Genomic DNA, 21,980 nt, shown 5'->3' on the forward strand with positions numbered 1-21,980 from the left:
AATGACGCTTCACAACCATTGTGCTTATGACAGAGCTTTGATAAAGAATTGGTTTTCTAAAAAAGGAGATTTTGTGTGTGTGGTGTGTTGTTTTTTTCCGTTTTTTTTTTTAAAAGGTCCCTCGATGAATAGAGGATTGTTCTCCAAGAAGGACCCTTGGTCTCTGGAAGCTCAGAAGCAGTGACAAAGTAGATCCATAAGGGGGGAACTTAAGCACTTTCTCCTGTAGTGACTTAAGGGGAAGAGAGGTGGAGCCACCTGGTCCCTCCCCCACAATTCCTCCGGGGTGCTCTATGGCTCCCCTTTTCTCTACTGCATCCTGACTGGCAAATTAACCCAGAAATTATCATCTTCCCTATGCTGCTTCCAGCAGTGGGGAAGGGGCATCAGTGTCATCCTTCCCCCAGTGCCATTGCCTCTAGGGAGAAAGGGCAGGCCAGAGCCGTGCAGAAAAGACAGTTTAAATCTGGGTATGGGGTATCTCCCAACCCTTCCCACATTCATACCACCTATTTCTGTCCCCCTTCAAAACATGACCCACAGTGCTTAGACTGGAATGGGGATCTGAGAACAATCATGTTGAGTGCATGGCATATGATGAGATGGAATGGGGAGCTGAGAACAGGCATGCTTGAACATGCTCCCAGCATGCACTGCTAAGACCAGAGTCAGGACTTGGGAGCTGAGACTAGGCAAACTTGGTGCATGGCACAGGCCCACGACTGCTGAAACGGGAAAAAGGGGATGAGAATACCACTCTCATGAATTGCAGCAATTCATACTTCTAACACTATTGTTGCAGGTTGTATTCACTTCTATGGGAAATTCTTATTCAGCTGAGAACGTTTCAGTGAATGAAAGGACTGTTTCATATCTCTCTTAGCCTCCTGTGCTGCAGATGCATGTGGTCAGCCTCTTCCCCATACATTAAGCCCAGATTTGGGGTAGGGACTCTGCATCTCCACTTTTTGGCTCCTTCCTGCCTCCAGCTGCTGCAGGCACTCTTCACAGCCCCACCACCATACCATCTCCCCTCCAGGCTTACTAGGGACCTAGAATGGTGAGCAGGAGGGCAGAGCATTTGTGTGTTTAGGGGTGGGGTCTTGGAATAGGGAGCTCAGAACAGCAGGAAGTGTGGGGTTGGTCAGAGCAATGGATATGATGTAGGACTTGGGGCAGCATCGGAGTAGTGTTAGGAGAATCTGAGGAATTGGGGGGGATGTGGAGAGTTGTAGTAGAGTGTGTGTGGTGGTGGGGGAGTGTTGTAGCAGCACAGAGTAGAGGGGTAGGAAGGAGGGGGTCTGAGCTCATCAGAGGGAGGAGAATTGCCTCTGTGCCCTCTTGTATCCTTCCTTTCAAAAAAATGTCTCCATGGATTCATGCTAATGCCCCTGCACTGTACCTGCATCCTTCCCTAGCTCTTCAACCGGCAGATCCCATGTGGACACCTGACTCTGAGGGGAAGAGGGCTGAGGAGGAAGAACTGAGCTTTGCTGGGGAGGCAAAAAGATGAGATGATGCAGGGGCAGTAAAGGAACTATCATGCAGCCAGTGCATTCTGTGGCAGGGTTAATGGTGGCTAAGGAGCCAGACCGGGGGCAGGGGAGGAATTATGGGTGGGTGGGGGCTGCTGAGAAATTAAATGTTCCAAAGTTTCACTAATGCAGTGTTAAGGTTGCCCAGTGGTGCCTGGTGCCCTTCCAGAATATGGAGTGTGACTAAACTTAATTCTCTGAAAGCCTGGAAATACAAAGATAAGGTACATGCCACCCCTGCAGTGCAACCTCTTTGTGCAGTGCCCAACATGCCACTAACGCACATGCTAGCACTCCTACCGTTACAAATGTCACGGAAAACCTTGGGAATAGAGCTTTGCAGGGCAAAGTTTGCTATGCTTGACATTAGACAGGAGCTGCCTACACTCAAATACTAAGGCTATTCCACACAAATTACCCCATGCTTATACAATATTACCACCATTTTGCTCTTATCCTGCAGATTGCTTTTGAGACAGTATCTACATTTTGCCTTGCTTTCACTTAACTCTGCCTAAACCCTGGAGACCACTGTATGCTACCAGGCTGCTGGCAGTCCCCATGATAAGAAGACCCTATGTACCTCTGGAGATACAACCTCCAAAATTCAGTGGGGCATGCTTGGTGTCTCAGGGTACACATGTGGCTCTTGTCATGAACCAGTCACAGCTTTGCATACTAGCTCCAACCCGACCCCCAGTTTGAGAACCCTTGTTCTAATCTGACCTTAGGCCATAGAAAGAGCTGGATGAAATTCTATACTGAGTCCAATAATTTACTTGACTAAAGCGGATCTTCCAGAAAGGCATCCAGTCTTGATCTGAAGACTGCAAGAGATAGAGAATCCCCATTTGCCTTGGAAATTTCTTAATCTTTGCACCACCATAATGGAACCGTGACTATTGCCAGCCTTCAAGTGCGTGCATCAGGGCAGGGGGTAGAGTTAAAACTGCAGGTAGCTAAGGTTGCATTGCAGGGTAGCATGTGTGTGTCCTGGCTTACATTTGTGTTGCCTTACCTATTTTTATTTCCTGGTTTTCAGGGGCCTAAATTTAGCTTCCACGTTCTAGAAATGCACAAAGCATCACTGGGCAACCTTAAATCTACATTAACCCAATATTTGGGCATTTAATATACAGCGTTGTAGAAAACACTCCTTCACGTGCCACCGAGGGGATGGACAAGATGACCTAGTAGGTTTTCCCTTCTATAATATCAAAGCACACTGAATAGTTGGATGTGTCTCATTTAACTATTTCACTGCTGATCACTTAACAGGAAATATTTCTTTAAAAAATACATAGTTCTGCTTAAGAAGAAACATCCACGTAGGTGAATGGGGACAATTTATGCCCTTCATCTTAACTCCAGCTGTTGATCAGTTTATGCCCTGAAAACCAAGATTGAAAGCCTTTGTTGTTTAACTTGAATTAGTGTAATTCCAGGTATTCTTTTTCATATGTGCTTAATCTTTTATTTTTTAAAATCTTGTTAACCTTTTGTTTCAATAATATTGGCAGACATAAGTGACAGAGAGCTCCAAATAAGTTACGTATGATGTTGTTACTTAATATCTATTAATTAATAGATACTTATTTTACATTAGGCTGCTTTTATCCGTGATGTTATGATGCCTGGAGAGTGGGATGTTTGCGTTACTTCATATGAAATGGTAATTAAGGAGAAATCTGTTTTCAAAAAGTTTAACTGGAGATACTTGGTGATAGATGAAGCCCACAGAATAAAGAATGAAAAATCTAAGGTAAACTTCCATTTCAGTTTGTTTTTCCTAACCTTTGCTTGAGCATTTTGTAGAAAAATATTTTCAGATTTTAAATGTTAGATTATATTTTAGTCATATTCAAATACTTCCTGAAGGTCATTTTTTGAAAACAATAGCTTGATCTTTTGGGGCTTGAATTTCAGAGGTACTGAGCACATGGAGCTCTCAATGACTTCAGTTGAAAATCTGGCCCTTTGTGTTTAAGCCACAGATAACAAATGCTGTTCGTTATTTTTCCTAGCTCTCTGAGATTGTACGTGAGTTCAAGACAACAAATCGGTTGCTGCTGACAGGAACTCCTTTACAGAACAACCTCCATGAACTGTGGGCATTACTCAACTTTCTTTTACCTGATGTCTTCAATTCTGCAGATGTAAGCTGGTGCCTGATATATATTTTTGCTAGTGTAATTCTGATGATACATTCTGCAGAGAGGATGGATTACCCAGTGGTTAGAAAAAAAACAGGAGTACTTGTGGCACCTTAAAGACTAACAAATTTATTGTAGCATGAGCTTCTGAGCTGAGAGCTAAAGCTTCTTTGAATGATAGAAAACACAGACAGGAGATATTTTTTGTTAGTCTTTAAGGTGCCACAAGTACTCCTGTTTTTTTTGCGGATACAGACTAACACGGCTGCTACTCTGAAACCAGTGGTTAGAGTGGCCTTGGACTTGATATATGCAGATTCAATCCTTCGTTTCATCATAGGCTTCCTGTGTAACCATGGGCAAATCTTAGTCATTTTGTGCCTCAGTTCCCTAATTCCCAGTGGTGTTAGGAAGATAAATACATTAAAGATTATGAGGTGCTCAGACACTATGGTAATGGGTGCCATATAAATATACAAGATAAATATTTTTTAAAATCATGGATACCACGTATCTCTTCTGCCTATCATTTTAATTCTGGGTAGAGCCAGTTGAAATTCTTCCACGCAGAAAGTTTTCATATGGTAAAATACAGTTCCCTCCTTATCGTTAGAGGGAACAGACTGAATTTTTCATGCCAGCTTAATACTGTCAAAATCCACATTTTGGTGGCTCACTTACAAACTAAGGGCCAAATTCTGCAAATGCTCAGCTGTTGGCTAGACTAGGATTTAAAGGCATGGTGTTGGCTTTATGAACACATATGAACCAGCACATTTTAAAATGGCCTTGTCTACACTAGACTTGTAAGATGTTTCAGTTAGCATGTGTTAGCTAACACCTTTACATTGTAGTCTAGATAAGGCTTTAGGGCCTGTTTTCCTAGGATTTTGCTTTTTGAGTAACACTTACACCTGTGCAAAGTGGGTGTAAAATGCTGCTAAATTAAAGTGGATAAACTTAAACTGATTTAATCTTTGCTTATATCACTGTTGCTTACAAATATGCGTTAAACCAAGTTGTGACATATAATTTGCACAGTAAACTTTATGCTTTTTCACTTAGAATTATCACTCTTTTTCCTTTCACCATCCCTTCCCTTTGCTTTTTTTCCTGTCACTCTACTCATCTTCCTGTTGCATTGGTTCAGTTACTTCCATTCTTCTTGCTTCATGTCTCTATCTGATCTCACTTTTTATGGTCCCATTTCCTTGTGTCTCCCCCTGCTTTTCATTATGCAACCTGACGTGACGCACTGTGATAGGCACTCAGATGTTACAGTGGTAGGCCTGGTATAAAATCCTAGATGGAACAGAGTAGGCATTTCTATTAAAAAGAGGTTCTACGTGTTACCAGTGGAGTTATTCAGTTGGCTTGAAAGTTTATGGATGCTGTTAAACTTGCCGAGAACAGTGGCCTGTGTCTTCTCACTGGTGTAACTCCATTGACTTCATTTTTACATCATGGTGAGAGAATGTCAACCATAATGTAATGAGATTTAACACCCTTGTAGGGGAAAAATGCCAAAAGGAACCCTCTCTCCCACCAATAGCACCGAACTTCAAAAAGGGGAGCTACACAAAAATGAGGAAGCTGGTTAAACAAAAATTTAAAAGACCGTCACAGGGGCGAAATGCCTGCAAACTGCGAGGAGACTATTTAAGAACACCATAATAGATGCGCAAATTAAACATTTACCCCAAATAAAAAAAAAACACAAAAAAACAGTAAGAGGACTCAAAAAATGCCAGCATAGCTAAACAGCAGAGTAAAACAGGTGATGAGAGGTAAAAAAGTATTTTTAAAAATTGGAAGTCAAATCCTAATGAGGAAAATAGAAAGGAGCATAAACTCTGGCAAACCAAGTAATGCACATTGGAAAATCATGTTCCTGACTATATGTACAAAATGATGAGGTCTAAGTTAGCTGTTTCCACTCAAGACAGATACTGGAGTCTTCATGTATACTTCCCTGAAAACATCTGTTCAATGTCCAGCAGCAGTCAAAAAAGCTAACAGAATGTTAGGAACCATTAAGAAAGGGATAGATAATAAAACAGAAAATATAATACCACTATATAAATCCATGGTATGTCCATACCTTGAATACCGCATGCAGTGCTGGTGGACTTATCTCATAAAGGTTATTAATATTGGAAAAGGTGCAGAGAAGGGCAACAAAAATTATTAGGGGCGTGGAACAGCTTCCATGTGAGGACGTATTTGCTTAAAAAGAGATTTGGGAGGGTGGGTATGGTAGAAGTCTATAAAACATGAATGACATGAAGAAAGTGAATAGGGAAGTGTGTTGTTTGGCCCTTCATGTAACACAAGAAACAGGTGTCACCCAATGAAATTAATAGCAGGTTTAAAGTGAACATAAGGAAGTACTTCTTCATTCAACACATAGTCAATCTGTGGAACTTGTGGCCGTTGGATGTTGTGAAAACCAAAAACCTAACTGGGTTAAAAAAAGAATTGGATAAGTTCATGGATGATAGATCCATCAATGGCTATTAGCTAAGCTGGTCAGGGACGCATCCCCAGACTCTGGGTGTCCCAAAACCTACAACTGCTAGGAGCTAGGACTAGATGGCGGGATGGATTGCTGAAATTGTCCTTGTTCTGCTGAGTCTCTGAAGCATCTTGCCACTGTCAGAGAGGAGGCTGGTCTATATGAACATTGGTCTGACCAAGTGTGGCTGCGGTTATGTTCACATGTGTGTCTGTTGTTGAAAGTAAAGATGAAACTGTACATACTAACATTTTGTTTTTCCTACAGGACTTTGACTCATGGTTTGATACTAAAAATTGTCTTGGTGATCAAAAGCTTGTAGAACGACTTCATGCAGTAAGTAATAGCAGTGATGGTAATATATTATTGCTATAAAATAACTTTAAAACAAAAATCTAATGCTTGTCTGTTATTTCTCCTCAAATTACGATAAAATGTATTGTGGCAAATGTATATAAATGTTTGTATTCTCATTAATTTTAGAATTACAATATATTTATATTGTTTTTACAGTAGTATCCGCCATAATACATATTGGTCAAATATCTATCAGCATTTCTGTTACTTTTTCCAAATTTTTCTTTTATAACATCACTGTCTGCAATAGAAACATCAAAACTTATTAATCCATAAACAAACTAAGAATTGCAAGGAGTTTTGAAACTATTAATTATATTGAATTATTGATGTGCTGCACTGACACTGGGGTGAAGTCAAGACAGAATTTCAGTTTTATCTGTGAATATTCCTTTTATTGAGGTTAGTTTAGAATCAACATTTTTAACATTTTCTTTAGTGTATTAATAGAGGAGGATGTCAAAAAGAGGAAAAGTTCACAACACTTATTTTTGAAATTCTGTGGTAAGAAATCTTGCTGTTCGGCTCTAATACAGTTGTAATGGTATTTTTATTTTATTGGATCTGAGTAACTAGATGTTTAAAAACCCATGGCTCAGGTCATTGAAGGTAGGGTCATCCGCTCAAAGGCCTTGTACTTCTTCATTGGCTCAAGGCCTTGGTGCCCCTTCCTCTTCTCCCCCCTCCGATGTTGGAGCTGAGTAACCAAAGACTCACCCTAGTTGCAGTTGGCCCAAAAGTCTGTAGGGGAAGATCTGGAGGAGGGGGAAATAATATAACCCGAGGGGTCTCTTGGGAGCCAAAATGAGGAGGACCGTGTTCATCTTCCCTCACCTCTGTCCTTGTCTTCATCCCACCCACTCTTCTCCCTCTCTTGTTCGGTTCCTGCTCTGTCCCTAAATGTAGACCATGAATCCAGAAAGAGGCATCTGCAGTGTTGATCTGTGTGGATGATCTGAACTGATATGTTAGGGAGCATAAGTTCCAGTGCAACGCATGGGCTGTTGTGTATTTCTGATTTAGAATAGTGTATTTTTGGATGTGCCTATCTAGTTGAAAAGAAGGTTCTCCTGAACCAGACTAACACGGCTACCCCTCTGATAGTTGAAAAGAGAAGCCCCTTGTTACATTTTATGCATTCCTTAGATACATAATTCCGAATAAAATAGAGCCTCACCTGTCAGCACTTGAAGGGAACCAGCAGAATAAGTTAGTCACATCAGCATGTCTGTGAATGTTGGAGTGATCATTGTGGGGTTACATTGACCACATGAGCCAGTCTACTCTTGGCCCTGTCCCTCTCACTGCTTAAGCCATGAGAAAAGGCTACTTAAATTGCTGCTATTCTTTCTTCTGCCTGTGGCTACGTGGATGGATATGGACCCAGATTCCCACTGTGGCTATGGGAGTAAAGAGGAACTATCTAACAACTTGATCCAGAGAGGCCTATAGAAATGACTTTGTCCTCTCTTCTGCTCAACAGTATTTCTTAAGACCATTATCACTTGGTGATTAAGTTATCTCTGAAGAGATAGGAGGGGTGGTTCCCACTTTGCTGTTCTGTAGCGAGATAGGACAGCCATCTGCTCCACATCAGCTGGCCTAAATGTCATAGGGAGCATGTAGTCCTTCCCACTCCCTGCAAGAACGGTTGGAACCAGTGGACAGCTTAATTTTTTCACTCAGATGGTGGCTGCAGCAGAGCTGGTCTGATGAGGTCACTATGCGAGCAATATGAGTTGTTCAGAATTTGAGCTGAGCAAATGCTGCAGGATCAAGCCAACTAATCTCACATTTGAAGCAGTCTTGTATTTATAAATAGTTTACACAGACATCTTATTTTGTAGGTTTTGAAGCCTTTTTTATTACGTCGTATAAAAGCTGAAGTGGAAAAGAGCTTGCCTCCAAAAAAGGAAGTAAAGATTTACCTTGGGCTCAGTAAAATGCAGAGAGAATGGTAAGTTATTTAGATTAATGTAAAATTGCTCTAAATTATAACTAATAATAGAGTACTTTATATTAGACTCAATATATTTTTCTTCTATTTTTGTAGCCATGTCTCTACGATAGGTATGGTCAGCATATAAAGGGACTTGGTTAATTAGAAAAGCACATTTCCACCTGAAATATTTGTATCTGCTAGTTAAAAAAACACTATTACTGAAACTAAAAGGAACTAGAGAAAAATTGTCGATTTTTTTAAACTTGTGCATTAAATAAATGTGTCTAGTCAGTTTCATTCTTTTGTTGATGCACAGTGGGACTATCTGAATTATGTGCTAACATGCTGCCTTGATTCTCCTGCCCTGCTTTTAGGGAGCGGCTTACGTGAATGTTTTTCCCCAGTACCTGCCAAAAGTGTATTTACAGTAACAAGAGTAGAACTAAATCTAAAACAGAAGCATGATGCAATTGTGCAGAGGTGTGAAATGGAAAAAGGGTTTTGATTATTTTGGGTTTTTTTGTTTTTCTTTTTAAAAAAAGAAGTTTTTCATCCATCTCTTTTTATGTAGCTATCAAACATAGTGATGGGAAAACAGGAATTTCTCAAGATCAGACCTACTGGTCCATCTAATCCCAAAGCTGACAGACAGTGGCCTTAACTGGATGCTTCAGAAGAAATGCAAGAAACTCAATGGCTAATAATTATGGAATAACCTGTTTCAAAGGGAAACTTTTTTTTGGTCAGATGTTGGCTTACATACCGGAGCATAAGAATTTATGTCCCTTCTAATTTTTGTCAAATCCTGCATAATGTAACGGTGGATGTTTTAATTATCCAGCTTAAAAAATAAACAAAAAAGCACAGTAACCCCAGGACATTTTAGAGACTTACTTGTGTTTTTAAATATGCACAAACTAGATGCTGTAAACTCCTTATTTATTGCCTGTAAAACTTCAGGTATACAAGGATCCTGATGAAAGATATTGACATTCTAAATTCCGCTGGGAAAATGGATAAGATGCGTCTGTTGAATATTTTGATGCAGTTGCGAAAGTGCTGTAACCATCCATACCTATTCGATGGTGCTGAACCTGGACCTCCTTATACTACTGACATGCATCTTGTCAATAACAGTGGTAAAATGGTAGCTCTGGATAAACTGCTAGCCAAACTCAAAGAACAGGGTGAGTGGAAGCTATAGAACAATAGCTATATGAAGAGTATTAATAACAAATAAAATGGCCCAGTTTAAAAATCATTCCCATCTATAAAGTCTTATTTGTTACAAACTAAAAGTTTTTTGTGGCATTTCTATGTGGCAGGCAAGGCATAGAGGAAGGGAGAACTTCATAATGACAAAGAGGGGTAAGGTGGGAGGGAAAAAATGAGAAGAGTTAAGAAAAATAAGAGTGGAATAGGAAGCCATTAAGAGGGAAGTTTGGGAGATGAGAAGGGGATATGTCAGGAGAGACCAGACCTGACCGCCTGTCAGGTTGATGTTTGATATGGCTTGTAGGCCAATAGGCTTCCATGGGAGTTGAGGACAAGAATTGGAGAGCCAGGTCCTGTTCAGAGTGCTGGTATTTGTGGTTGCACGGACTGGCTGGAGCCATAGTAGATTTGAATAAACTTCTGTATATTAGATCGTTTGTTTGTTCAAGCTCCAAACATTTTGGGTTTCTTCCACCACTGCTATTACATATATTGACAATGGAATATCACTTAAATGATGGAATGTCAATACAATATGTGGGGCAGAGAATGTAGAATTTAATGGATTTTAAGTTTGGTAGAAGCCCTATTTAAAAAAACCCAAACAAACTAAAATTCCCCACAATGCATGAACTGGGGGGACTAGTGATCTCCATCTTTTTGAAAAACAGTTCTTGTGGTGGGGAGGAGGAAAAGGGGGGAAATCTAGTGTTTCTGTTACCGTCTTTAAGAATATTCTTTTATTTCTTCGGTTGATATCCGGATACTGTTATAAATAGTAAAAATAACTCTTATTGGAAAAAATTGCAGAATAGGAGTTTAAAATCAATTACTGAAAAATAAACTTACAAAAAAAAAAATAGAACAGTTTGAATAAACTGATCATCAGTTAGGAAGGAATATTATGTAAAGGTGGTACTGTATTTCACATTAATTCTCTCTGTGCACTTAACCTATTCCTGTTTGGTTCCGTGATAAGGTTTATATTAAAATTACTTTTTTTTCTGTACCAATCTGTCAGGCTCCAGAGTGCTCATTTTTAGTCAGATGACCCGCTTACTGGATATTCTGGAGGATTATTGCATGTGGCGTGGTTATGAGTACTGCCGACTAGATGGACAGACGCCTCATGAAGAAAGAGAGGTGAGAGATGTGTTAACAAGGACTGCTTCATTATTTAAGCTTGTTATTTAGAGTTGGACAAACTCTGCCATTGGATACCTGCATGCAATTTGAAAGTAAAGTCTCTAGATTTGCCTAAGGACAAATGTATGGTCTGCCTCAGTACTACTAACTCTTTTTTGGAAAATCTGAGGCAATATTAATATACCCTGAATATGTTTAACTTTTAGAAATTTAGAAAAGTGGGCTGAAATTGAATAAGTAACCTGAGGCACATACTTACAGTACCTGGTTGGGAATGTAGGTCCAAATCCTATAATTTGACAATGTGCAGTAGGTTATTGTGACTATGCAGAGCCCTGCTGACTTCTGGGGCTCCATCTGTGAGTAGTGGTATGCTTGTATTGTAAATTGCAAGGTCAGGACCACAGTGTAGGACTTGTGGGTCTTTACAATTTTATGATGAAACATTTCATTATAGTGACTGAGAAATTATTTGGTTTGCCTATGCAAACCTGGCCTTTTAAAGTTGTTGGTATGGTATATTGACACCAAAGAAAGTCACTAATAAAATCATTTATTTGAGGATTCTGCTATCTTAATGAGTTTCTATTTTCTTTTAGGAAGCAATAGACACCTTTAATGCTCCCAACAGTAGCAAATTCATTTTTATGCTCAGTACCAGGGCAGGAGGTCTGGGGATTAATCTGGCAACTGCTGATGTGGTTATTCTCTATGATTCAGACTGGAATCCACAAGTGGATCTGCAGGCTATGGTGAGTAGCCATATAAAATAATACATATGATAGAACTCAAAGGCTTAGGAAGGAATATAGTGGTAGTACTTTTCCAATGTTACAGCTTTGTTAAAGTTGTAGTGTGGATTAAAAGGAGGGGGAAAAAGAAAAGCAGGTTCCATGTTGAGTTATGCCATTTTCAAGTACCTATTAACAAAAGGGAGGGGGGAAACCCTTAAATCCTTGTTCTGGTTTGAAAGTACAGTTTTGGAAAAAGAATCTTCTCTTGTAAAAATGGCTATTTGCAAAGAGTTTTCCACTTTAGTATTAATAGATAATTCCAAAAAGTGTGCAATTTGATGGAAAAAGTTGTAACCTAAATTACGGAAGAAATGGCAAATTTCTTTCCCCCCAAAAATATCCATCTAAGAAAAAATGCTGAAATTGTCTCTCATAAATGATTACGTTCCCCACCATAGTCCAGCAGTATTGTTTTGTCACACAAACATTGACAATAGTCAATTGCAAAATTCAATGACTGTAAAAACACATTGCAATAAACGATGAAAGGCACATACAGTTTTTAGGGGCAGATTGGCTTCGAGACACATCAGAAGAGGCGTAGCCAGAATTCTGACTTGGGTTCTAGGAAAATCACATGCTGGACCAACATCTCTGCCACCTTTTTACAGGGTACAGTGAAGCATTTACCTCAGTGCTAGGACTGCACGGCCTCTTTTTGCCCTTACGTGGAGCCTAGTACTATTGGTGCACTAGGCTAGTTCCTCTATTGCCCAATTGGATTGTGCCCAGCTCCTGTACAGGGACACAAAGAGATCCAGGAATAATCTTACTATTGGAAAAAAGATCAACTCTGAGCTAAAAAAAATTATCTTCTTTTGGGTGATACATTACAACCAAGGCCTCTAGTTTGTTTCACATGGAAGTTAAAGATCATATAGCGCTACCTATATGATTTTGTTTTGGTGGCCTTAGTGAAAATGTCTTTTCACCATGTTGTTGTGAAGCATGTTGACTACTACATTGTGCTGCAGAAGTAGGCTAAATTTCTGTGGTGCAATGTGTGCATAGTTTGTGAGGTATTTTGAGATTATTCAGAAGGAAGGCTGCTATATTAATATGCAGGAGAGCATAACTGCTGGAGATGGAGGCATTAAAAGGAATCAAATGTAAAATATTACAATACAACATAGACTAACATAATAATTCTATCTTAGGTATTTCTAAGTTCTCTAATCACTCTACTATTTAACCACAAGTAGAAAAACCATGTCTAAATCTCTCTGGCATTGGGAGTTGGGATTTGCCATTTTTCTATTGTATGATGCTCTAATTTATTATTTATTACAATTCTTTTCTGCATTTGGGGCCTGACCCTAAAAAAATATTGAACAGCTCCGAGTATCAGGGATTAAGTGCAACACAATCCAGAATTCTTGTACCAATGATTTATGGCCCACTAGAAAGCAGATTTTTTTTTTTAAATCGAACAGAAGAACAAATTCCTATTTGTTTTCTTGTCATATTTGTTTGTAATTTGTGTAAATTTTCTATACTGAATCACCACAATATTTGCTAGATTAGCTGCAACACAATACTCAGTTACACTGATGTAAATCCAGAGTAATTCTGACTTCAGTTCATTTGCTCTAGATTTACACTGGTGTATCTGAGATCAGTCAATCTTTCCCAGTATGTATAAATATTACACTAATAGTGATTTAAAAAAAAATCAGTTCTGTAGACTTATTCAACAGTAAGTAGGAAACCAAGAAAATAATCTAGAATAATTTGAAATTAGTTTCTTCTGATGCTTGTGCTAAGATATTTCAGCCAAATTGCTGCTATGGTGCTATTACCTAAAAGTTTTTTTTAATTTTATTTTATTTAGGATCGTGCACACCGTATTGGTCAAAAGAAGCCAGTTCGTGTATTCCGACTTATCACTGACAATACTGTTGAAGACAGGATTGTAGAAAGGGCTGAGATAAAACTGAGACTGGACTCTATAGTTATACAGCAAGGTATCAAATACTGTATACACCTTTGAGGACAGAATTTGGTTGATTCACTTTGCACAGGATTAAATAACCATATAGAGTGCAAGGCATTGAAGAATTAGGCCTGATGTCTGTAATAGTGGAATATTAATTGAACCTAAAATAGCAAGCATCCATTTAAAGGCCTGATTCTTTACTACTTACTCAGATGGAGCTTTCTTTGACATTAATGGGAGTTTTGCCTGAGTAAAGAGTGCGGGACAGAACACCTACTCCCAAGAAACTGAATTAGTAAAAGCAAAGTAGCTATTGAATGGTGCTTCTCTGAATATGCATGCTATAAAAAAAAAAAAGACGTGTTCCAGTTCAGTAGGTAATGCATTTATTTACATTTCTGTAATATATTGAACTGCAAAATTGCATTGCAATTTCAGTTGAAGCTCAGTGTGCAACTCCCCTGACCTTCCTGTGTTGCTAAATGGGAAGCTGGCCCTCACTAGATGGAAAGGGTGTTTCAGGTTGGGCTCGGCATGGGAAAGGTTGACCATTTTGATTTAAAGCCTTCAATGTATTTCTAATGCTAGGAAGACTCATAGATCAGCAGTCTAACAAACTAGCAAAAGATGAAATGCTGCAGATGATCCGGCATGGAGCCACGCATGTTTTTGCTTCCAAGGACAGTGAACTGACAGAGGAAGATATTACCACTATTTTAGAAAGAGGTGAAAAGAAGGTGAGAGCATAGTTGCATTTGGAACATAATTGTAAAATAAAAGAGTTAAGAATCACCAATTCTGTTTAAATTGTAAATCTTGTTTTGTTGCTCATCCACAAAAAAAAATCAGACAGAATTTGTATTTATTGTACTAGCAGCTATCTGCCATTTCTCTATGTAATAGGAAACATCTTTGAAGGGAAAAAGCTGTAGATCTGTTATATGTGCTCTCATTTCCTGCTTCTCAGTAAGTTACCTGAATATGTTACAATCTAATTTTTCATAAGAGGTTTTTTTTTTAAGGTCTCTCAAAAGCAGCAGGTTTTTTTTCCAAGTCTAAAAGAATTAATAAAATGTTAGCTTTAGCACTGTTGTTTCATTAAATAAGCTTTTAGAAGTGTGTATTGTTAAACTATTGGTCAGAAATCCTATGACGGTTTTTTTAAATAGATGTAAGATCTTTTTGAAACTATATATGGCAATAGGTAGCTTAGTGGGCTAATGAACTACCTTTTCAGCTCAGAAGAGTTGTACATAAATTTTGTTGAAATTATTTGGTACCAGCATAATGTATAGGAGATGTTGGGCCACATTGTAACAGCATACTAAACTTAGCTTAATAGGAAATCTCAGTGCACGAGACTAAAGGACTGGAAAAAAGGTGTGCTTCAGTTCCTAATGAAGGAGATGGGTACTACTACTCATGAAAGATGGGTACTAATACACATGAAAGTAAAAAAGAAGGGAGAAAACTTAAGTGAGCGATGCTGATTTATTTTTAGAAACTTCATACAGAATTTAAAACATCTCAGATGTGTTGATAAAGATAACTTTTATTATCTCTGTGCCTTATTTTTAGACAGCTGAAATGAATGAACGTTTGCAAAAAATGGGAGAGAGCTCTTTAAGGAACTTCACTATGGACACAGAGATGAGTTTATACAACTTTGAAGGTGAAGATTATAGAGAAAAACAAAAGGTAACTTTGTTTGTTTTCTCATACATGTAACAATGTGTTTACTTTCACTCATCTTATGATTGTAATGAATCAGATTTTCACAAGCATAAAAACATTTAATTAGGAATGCCATAGCTATAAATAAGAGGCTGGGAATTCACTGAACAATTTTTACTTTTTTTACTTTGCTCTTCTAAAATTTTGCTTTATCTATGGTACTATTTAAAAAAAAAAAAAAAATCAGGTTCATCTGTCAAAAAACTTACTCTTTACAAACATCCATTTCAAAAGAGGAAAGCTGCTATTGCCCAAATCTTATAGTTCTGACTGAGGCAAAACTTCCATTATGCCTCATTCTTCTTGGAAGTCTTTGGAGTTACACTGGTTTTATTCCTGTGTAACTGAGATTAAAATTACACCCACTGACTTCAAAAGAACATGGGCCAGATTCTCCTTGGCATTAGGGTGGTTTTGCACCACTCCAGTAGTGTATACAACTGCTTAGCTGGCCACAGGAGGATCACCCCAGCATAAGGGTGTTGTCCAGTGGTGTGTGGAGCCACCGTAGCAGCTCTGATGCCACTTCCCTCCTTGTGGCTGGTGCAGGGGACGTGACCAAAGGTTTCCCTGTACCTCCACATTTCCCATCTGTTGTTAACAGCCTCTTAAGCATCCACTGTAGGTTGGGTATGAGACTAAGGTGGCTTTGCGCCACCTTTGTGCCCCTTACTGAATTTTGTTGAGTGCTCCAGGAACCAAAAATAAGGGCCCTTGACTTTTTAAAATTACACTCCAAAGCAAATTTCTTTTTATAGCAAGGCATCACAGGAAGAATGTCATATATTTATTCTCACCTTAAGCTTCCTTGTTTACCTACCAATCCAGACAGTGGGGGTAGGGGAAACCATTTTGGAAATCTTTTCAGCATTATATTTTCCTCCTGCTGGTATCTTCTATTCTGTGTTGGAACAAGCCAGCTTAACCAGCACTAATAGTGGTATTGATCTTGCAGAACCTGTTGTATGATTATGGTTAATTCACCATTGTCAGATACATTTGTTATACCAACACTGGTGATGACTGAAGAGCTTGGCCATGATACATATTTGGAGATATACAGTAACAAATTCTTGAATGCAGCCTGAGGGCTCTGGTACTGCAAAAATATCGGTATGGATAGAATCTTGCATTCTCGCACTCGCAGAGCTTCCTTGACGTTGGTGGAGCTTTGTAAAACTGCAGGAGTCTATCCATGCGGATGTCATTGAAGGTTCAGAGCCTAAAATGGTAATTGATATTTCAGATCTCTTTGAAGCTGTGTTCACAACTTTTTGAAAATATGGTAGAAAAATGCACCTTGCTAACTATGGTTCTGTCGTTCTCTCAGTTGCATGTGCAGTGGGGATAAATAACAGTTTCTTCTGGTAAGTCCTTTAAAAAGCACAGGGAGGGGAGCAAAGCCAGCACAACATTGTCACCTCTCTTCTGTGTTCGGTGGTGTATCAGATAATAGTGGACGGAGTTGAGCTGTAGCCTTAGTATATGGCACTATCCCCTGGATATCTGTGGTGTTTCTGGCAAGTTTCCATTCAATAGCTAATATTGATTAGAATATAGCATGTGTGTGAGTAATGCTGCCAGAGGTAGGAGTAGCCCGGAAGTAGGACATATGTACAACCCTCCATGTAGATTTTCTAGCATGTCTTGGCAGAGATAGTGGTGGAATGAAGGGCCACATCCCTTGTCTTCTCCGCATGGCTACTTACGTGTTTGGCCTCACCTCCATACCCCTTTGAAGTCCTCTTTGTATATTTGTTTAAAATGCTTTCATCAGAATTTGCCTCTTAGTGATGAACCTTGTAGCATGAATTCTGCTGAAACATAAGCTTTAACCAGTGTTCACAATAGAAATACTATTGGTCTATTGGTGAAAACTATCTTAATTAGTTCAACCCAAACTGACTACTATAATTGCTATTTTGTGATTTCAAGAAGATGTTTGGAGTTATTTAAACTGTTGTTTGTGTGTAGATGAGTATGATGGAATGGATAGAGCCTCCAAAACGAGAGCGCAAAGCAAACTATGCAGTGGATGCATATTTTAGAGAAGCCCTGCGTGTTAGTGAACCGAAAGTTCCCAAGGTAAAAGAATATAGATTTTTAATCTGTACCACTCTTTTCAACTTGTAGTAAAATCAATATGTGTTTTACAGTGTAAAACGTTTCTACTGTCTGGACTATGGCAACTGAAAGTAATAAAAAAATAATGTAATGGTCATATATGTGTATTTTTAAAGGCTCCACGACCCCCCAAACAGCCAAATATTCAAGATTTCCAGTTTTTTCCGCCACGATTGTTTGAGCTTCTGGAAAAAGAAATTCTTTATTATCGCAAGACTATAGGCTATAAGGTAATAATAACTTTTCTTTATTTCAAATGAATGAAATGTATTAGCACCAGTGTATCCAGATTTGTTGTAATAGTGAGAATTGCTAAATTCTTAAGGCAAATGAAAGTACTAACGTCATGTTAATAGGTAATTTAGAGGCTTTCTAGCAATCTTGTATTTGTGTTGACTTGCTGTTGGTTTGATTACTCTTGGACCTCTTGTGATGTGGAGTTAACAAGATCCAGGAAATGTAACCAAGAGAAGAGCCTGATGTTTTACAAAATAACAATCCTACTTCATTAATACTAAGCAAAGACTAAAACAGACACCAGCAATGTTTGGTTCCCCTTATTGAGCCCTAGCAACTGGATTCATGCCTAATGCAGGTCTTAGGACTTGCGTCTCCCCTATTCAGCTGCTGAATTCTCTTCTCTCTTGCACTTGCACTAACTAGTTTTATACTGATGTGACTCCATTGACTTCAGTGGAATTGCTCTTTTATTTACACAGGTATAACTTAGTGCAGAAATAAGGCCAATTGTGACAAAATGAGAGAGACAGGAAAGAGATTTGTCCAGGAAAAGATATAGTCGGAACATGAAATTACAAAGTGATCTAAAAATGTAATGCAGGAGAAGTCAGAAGATGGGATTACATGGCAACAAATACGATGTTGAAATGACAAGGGCAAAATGATGTAGTATTACCAAAATTTGGTTTTAATTAAAAAAAAATGCAGGAAATGTTTTATGGGAGGGGGGTAGCTACTTAGGAGCAAAAAGTATGGAGGAAAATATAGGACTACTGTTAAATAAGGAGTGAGCACAATTAGAGGAGGAAAAGGTAATTTCCCAATGCACGTGCTTAATACTTTCAGCAAAAAGAATGAAAGAAGCAAGAGGCTTAGTGATATAAATATAAACTAGAAATAGAATATTAACTAGAGGCAGGTAAAAGAACACTTAGCTAACTTAAATGTATTTAAATCAATAGGACTAGATTAAATTCGTCTGAGTTCTAAAGGAAGGAGGTGATGCCATAGCCATTGGCAATCATTTTTGAGAACTCATGGAGAACAGGTGAAAGGCAAATGTAGCAGCAATTCTTAAAGAAAAATGCCGCTCCAGGAAAATACAAAGACTTTAAAGGAGTTGTGTATATTAACCTTAACACCTTTAACGTACTAAAATTTGCCCTAACATTCCACTTACGAGATAAAGAGGGCCTGTAATATTGTATCTCTCCTGAGTGTATGATTTAGAAAAGGGGATACAATGGGATTCTCCTCTAGAGTTAAATAAAATTAAAAATACATTAGGTGGCATAGATTGTAAACTCTTTTGGGGCAGCAACCATGTCATCGCATCCTTGTTGTAAAGTACCTACCACAGTTATGAACCTTGTAAAATAAATAGCAATAATGAAAGTATTTTTATTTACTATTAACAGAGGGCAGTTTGCAGAGTTCTAAGCTAAAATGAGCCTAGAAATTTTAGCAAATTAGAAACTTCCTAACCATGTGCTCATTTTATAGTCAGCTTAAGTTACACTGATTTTTACCTACAATGCATCTTTTCACTTTACTAAGCCTGATTGATATCTCTCAAGATTAGCGGACCTCACAGTTTGAGAGACACTAAGCACCTTGAGCACAATGGTATAACTATAGTGTTGGTTGCTTGAATGGGAGGGAAACACATTGTCAGCTTTCTCTATTTAATAACAGACCTTACTGGAACAGGTCAGTGAAAATAGGTATAGTCCTTTATCCTGTCTTCAGATTTAGCAGCCTATGTTGGACTCTTCAGAGTAAGGTGGGGAAACTCCCAGCATGCACTGCAGTTTGCCACTTGTAATACTGTAATATGCCACAGCAAGAAATGTCTTGCTGACTTCAGCTGGTTATTACCTTTCCATATGCCCAGAAGTATGAGGATGATACAGTTTGTAATTTTGTCATAGCTTGTGCAACTGCTGTTTCTTACTTATATGTAAGTGCAACCACATTTTAACTCTTACAATGCTATAGTTGAATAATATCCTATAGAAATTACTTTTACATATTTATGTATTTTGTGTAATTAAAAAAGAAAAAAAATTACCTTTTGTCCATTCAACTTGATTGTCTTTAATTTCATAGTTCTACTTCGAATTATAAGAGAGGGCAGAAAGGAGTGGCCCATTTGCTTAGTATGTCATTCTTAATTTAAGACATCTTTATCATATCTCCGCTTACGTTTTCTTATTCCTTTGTTCTTTTGATCTAATAAACTCGGATGTGGGAATTCAGTGGGCAGAATTTATTAATTTCCTTCGAGGTTTTTCTATGATGCTCAGCACTACAGTATTTGAATGCTTCATGGATAGTCAAGAATTTACCTCCATGATACCTTGCCTAGCATCACATAGGAACTCTGTGGTAAAAGCAGGGTTAGAATCCAGTTCTCCAAAGAAGCATTCAATTGCCTTAGCCATGAGACTGTCCTTTCTCTCCCTGTGATTTTTCTCTCTGCCACTCCACACCATCCGTCTACAACCAAACTTTTCACAGCCCAGAGCTGCAATTGTAGGGAAAGACCTGCGTAGCCATGAGCTGGAGCATGTCCAGTGTAAATGGAATCTTTGGGGAATTCAGCTACTGAAATCTACAAACGGGCATGTGCAAATTGCAGTTTTTCAAAGGCTTATAATTTGGCCAGGTTTTCATGGGGGCAGCAGAAAAGCACGTCCTTGACACAAAGCCCACCTGCTGCCAAACTTCAAGTCCCTGGTCCAGAGTCTGTGGACACTAGAGCTTTTCAAAGACAAGGTCACCAGAATTTCACACAGCTACAATGTGTATATTTTAAAATAGCCTTGTTCTGAAACACTGCTGAATTGTTTTGGTTGAAGTTTTCCCAAAAAAATGTAGCCCGAGGCAGTCCCCTGGCATGGAGGATTTGAACATGAATGGTTAAGTTCGGCAAAGTTATAAGCAACAGAAAATAGGGAAGTGTTGGGCAGCCTTAATATGAGGCAGTACTTGGCTTAGCTGACCACTGAATCGTCATTGAGGGTGCCCTTTTGGTGACATAAAGCTGGCATAATTGCTCATATGCCATAGCCTTCTGCCTAGAAATTAGATCAGAGAAAAGAAGGTGTGACCAGGACATACTTGCACCCAGCTGATCCCTTGTTGCTATAACATCCCATATTGGTAATTAGCAGCTTTCTGGGGTCTGACCATCTGGTCAGCCACAGAATTGAAGGAGCACAAAGATGGCATAAAGCCACCTTTTGCCTTCCCCTTTCTGGACTTGTGCCAAGTGAGCTTTGGCTGGAATTAAGACTTGGGTTCTAAGTCTGTTCTCTTTCAAACAGGTCCATTTATGGTATTTTAATAATGAGTCTCATAACTGTTGCTTTACTTTGGGTTACATCATATTCAAAGAAATTTTGTCAACTGGATTGATCTCTGATTATAAATGTAGTCCTGGATCTAGATTTCTAAGGAAATAGTGCAGTACCCTGTGTCCTCGGTTATTAGTAGTGGGCCAAATTCTAACCTGTTAAGCCCAAGCATGTTCTTTGAAACTCCTGTGTACTATAGCATAGAACTTGTTCCAGTATGTCTAACTTGGGGTCTTAAGTGAGATACCTGCCTTGCTCTACCTAGTGTTGTAATCTCCTATCTTTAAATCAGCAAAACTTCTTTTTGTAAATAGGGTGCAGTGTACCTTTATATTGAGTATACCTCTGTTATACACAGTGTGGCAGACATGCTGGTTTACATTGTCATAGTTCCACTGACTTGAAGGGAAGTGTGACAATTTACACCAGCTGAGATCTGTTCCTTTCATTTTTGCAGGTCAGGCCCAAGATGTGCTTGGCACAGGACCTGGCACTGTGCAAAGCAGACCTAATGTTTTTCAGGATCAGGGCCTCTTGTGTGAGAGTGTTGAGCAATAACTTTTAAAAAAACATTTCTCTCTTAAGCAACAATGGGAGGGGGGGAAACGTTTAAATTGTTCTATTCACAGTGGAAAGATAATAGTTATAAAAGTCATTGTCTGCTTTAGTTCCTAATCACTGGAGAAATATACCTTTATCATTTTTATGGGCTCTAACAGCACTTATCATAGAGAGGAATTGCTTCACCCCTAAGGAACTTAATTAACTTAGATCTTTGGTTGCTTACCTGTGAGGTTTAACGTTACATTTCAATGAAACAGGAGCCTGTAAGCCAAGAAAAAGCAAATGTCGGTGAATGACTTATGATTTTGATATATACACCTTGCCTGAAAGGATAATATTTTCAACCTCAACATTTCTGTAAACTGT

At 38.7% G+C, this 21,980-nt stretch overlaps 1 protein-coding gene across 3 annotated transcripts in view; it reads left to right on the forward strand.

Annotated features, from left to right (window-relative positions):
• SMARCA1 (SWI/SNF related, matrix associated, actin dependent regulator of chromatin, subfamily a, member 1) overlaps window positions 1-21,980 on the forward strand; it is a 62,946-nt gene that overhangs the window by 20,095 nt on the left and 20,871 nt on the right. For all 3 annotated transcript variants that reach the window (XM_039488826.1, XM_039488825.1, XM_039488828.1), the window contains 12 exons: window positions 3,142-3,297; window positions 3,560-3,691; window positions 6,471-6,539; window positions 8,408-8,517; window positions 9,463-9,689; window positions 10,739-10,860; window positions 11,463-11,615; window positions 13,489-13,621; window positions 14,182-14,330; window positions 15,172-15,291; window positions 17,302-17,412; window positions 17,568-17,681. In XM_039488826.1, the coding sequence (XP_039344760.1) occupies window positions 3,142-3,297; window positions 3,560-3,691; window positions 6,471-6,539; window positions 8,408-8,517; window positions 9,463-9,689; window positions 10,739-10,860; window positions 11,463-11,615; window positions 13,489-13,621; window positions 14,182-14,330; window positions 15,172-15,291; window positions 17,302-17,412; window positions 17,568-17,681 (1,596 nt within the window). The remainder of the gene's footprint in view (window positions 1-3,141; window positions 3,298-3,559; window positions 3,692-6,470; window positions 6,540-8,407; window positions 8,518-9,462; window positions 9,690-10,738; window positions 10,861-11,462; window positions 11,616-13,488; window positions 13,622-14,181; window positions 14,331-15,171; window positions 15,292-17,301; window positions 17,413-17,567; window positions 17,682-21,980) is intronic.

The sequence above is a fragment of the Mauremys reevesii genome, linkage group 9, assembly GCF_016161935.1.
Source record: "Mauremys reevesii isolate NIE-2019 linkage group 9, ASM1616193v1, whole genome shotgun sequence".
Taxonomy (NCBI): domain Eukaryota; kingdom Metazoa; phylum Chordata; order Testudines; family Geoemydidae; genus Mauremys; species Mauremys reevesii.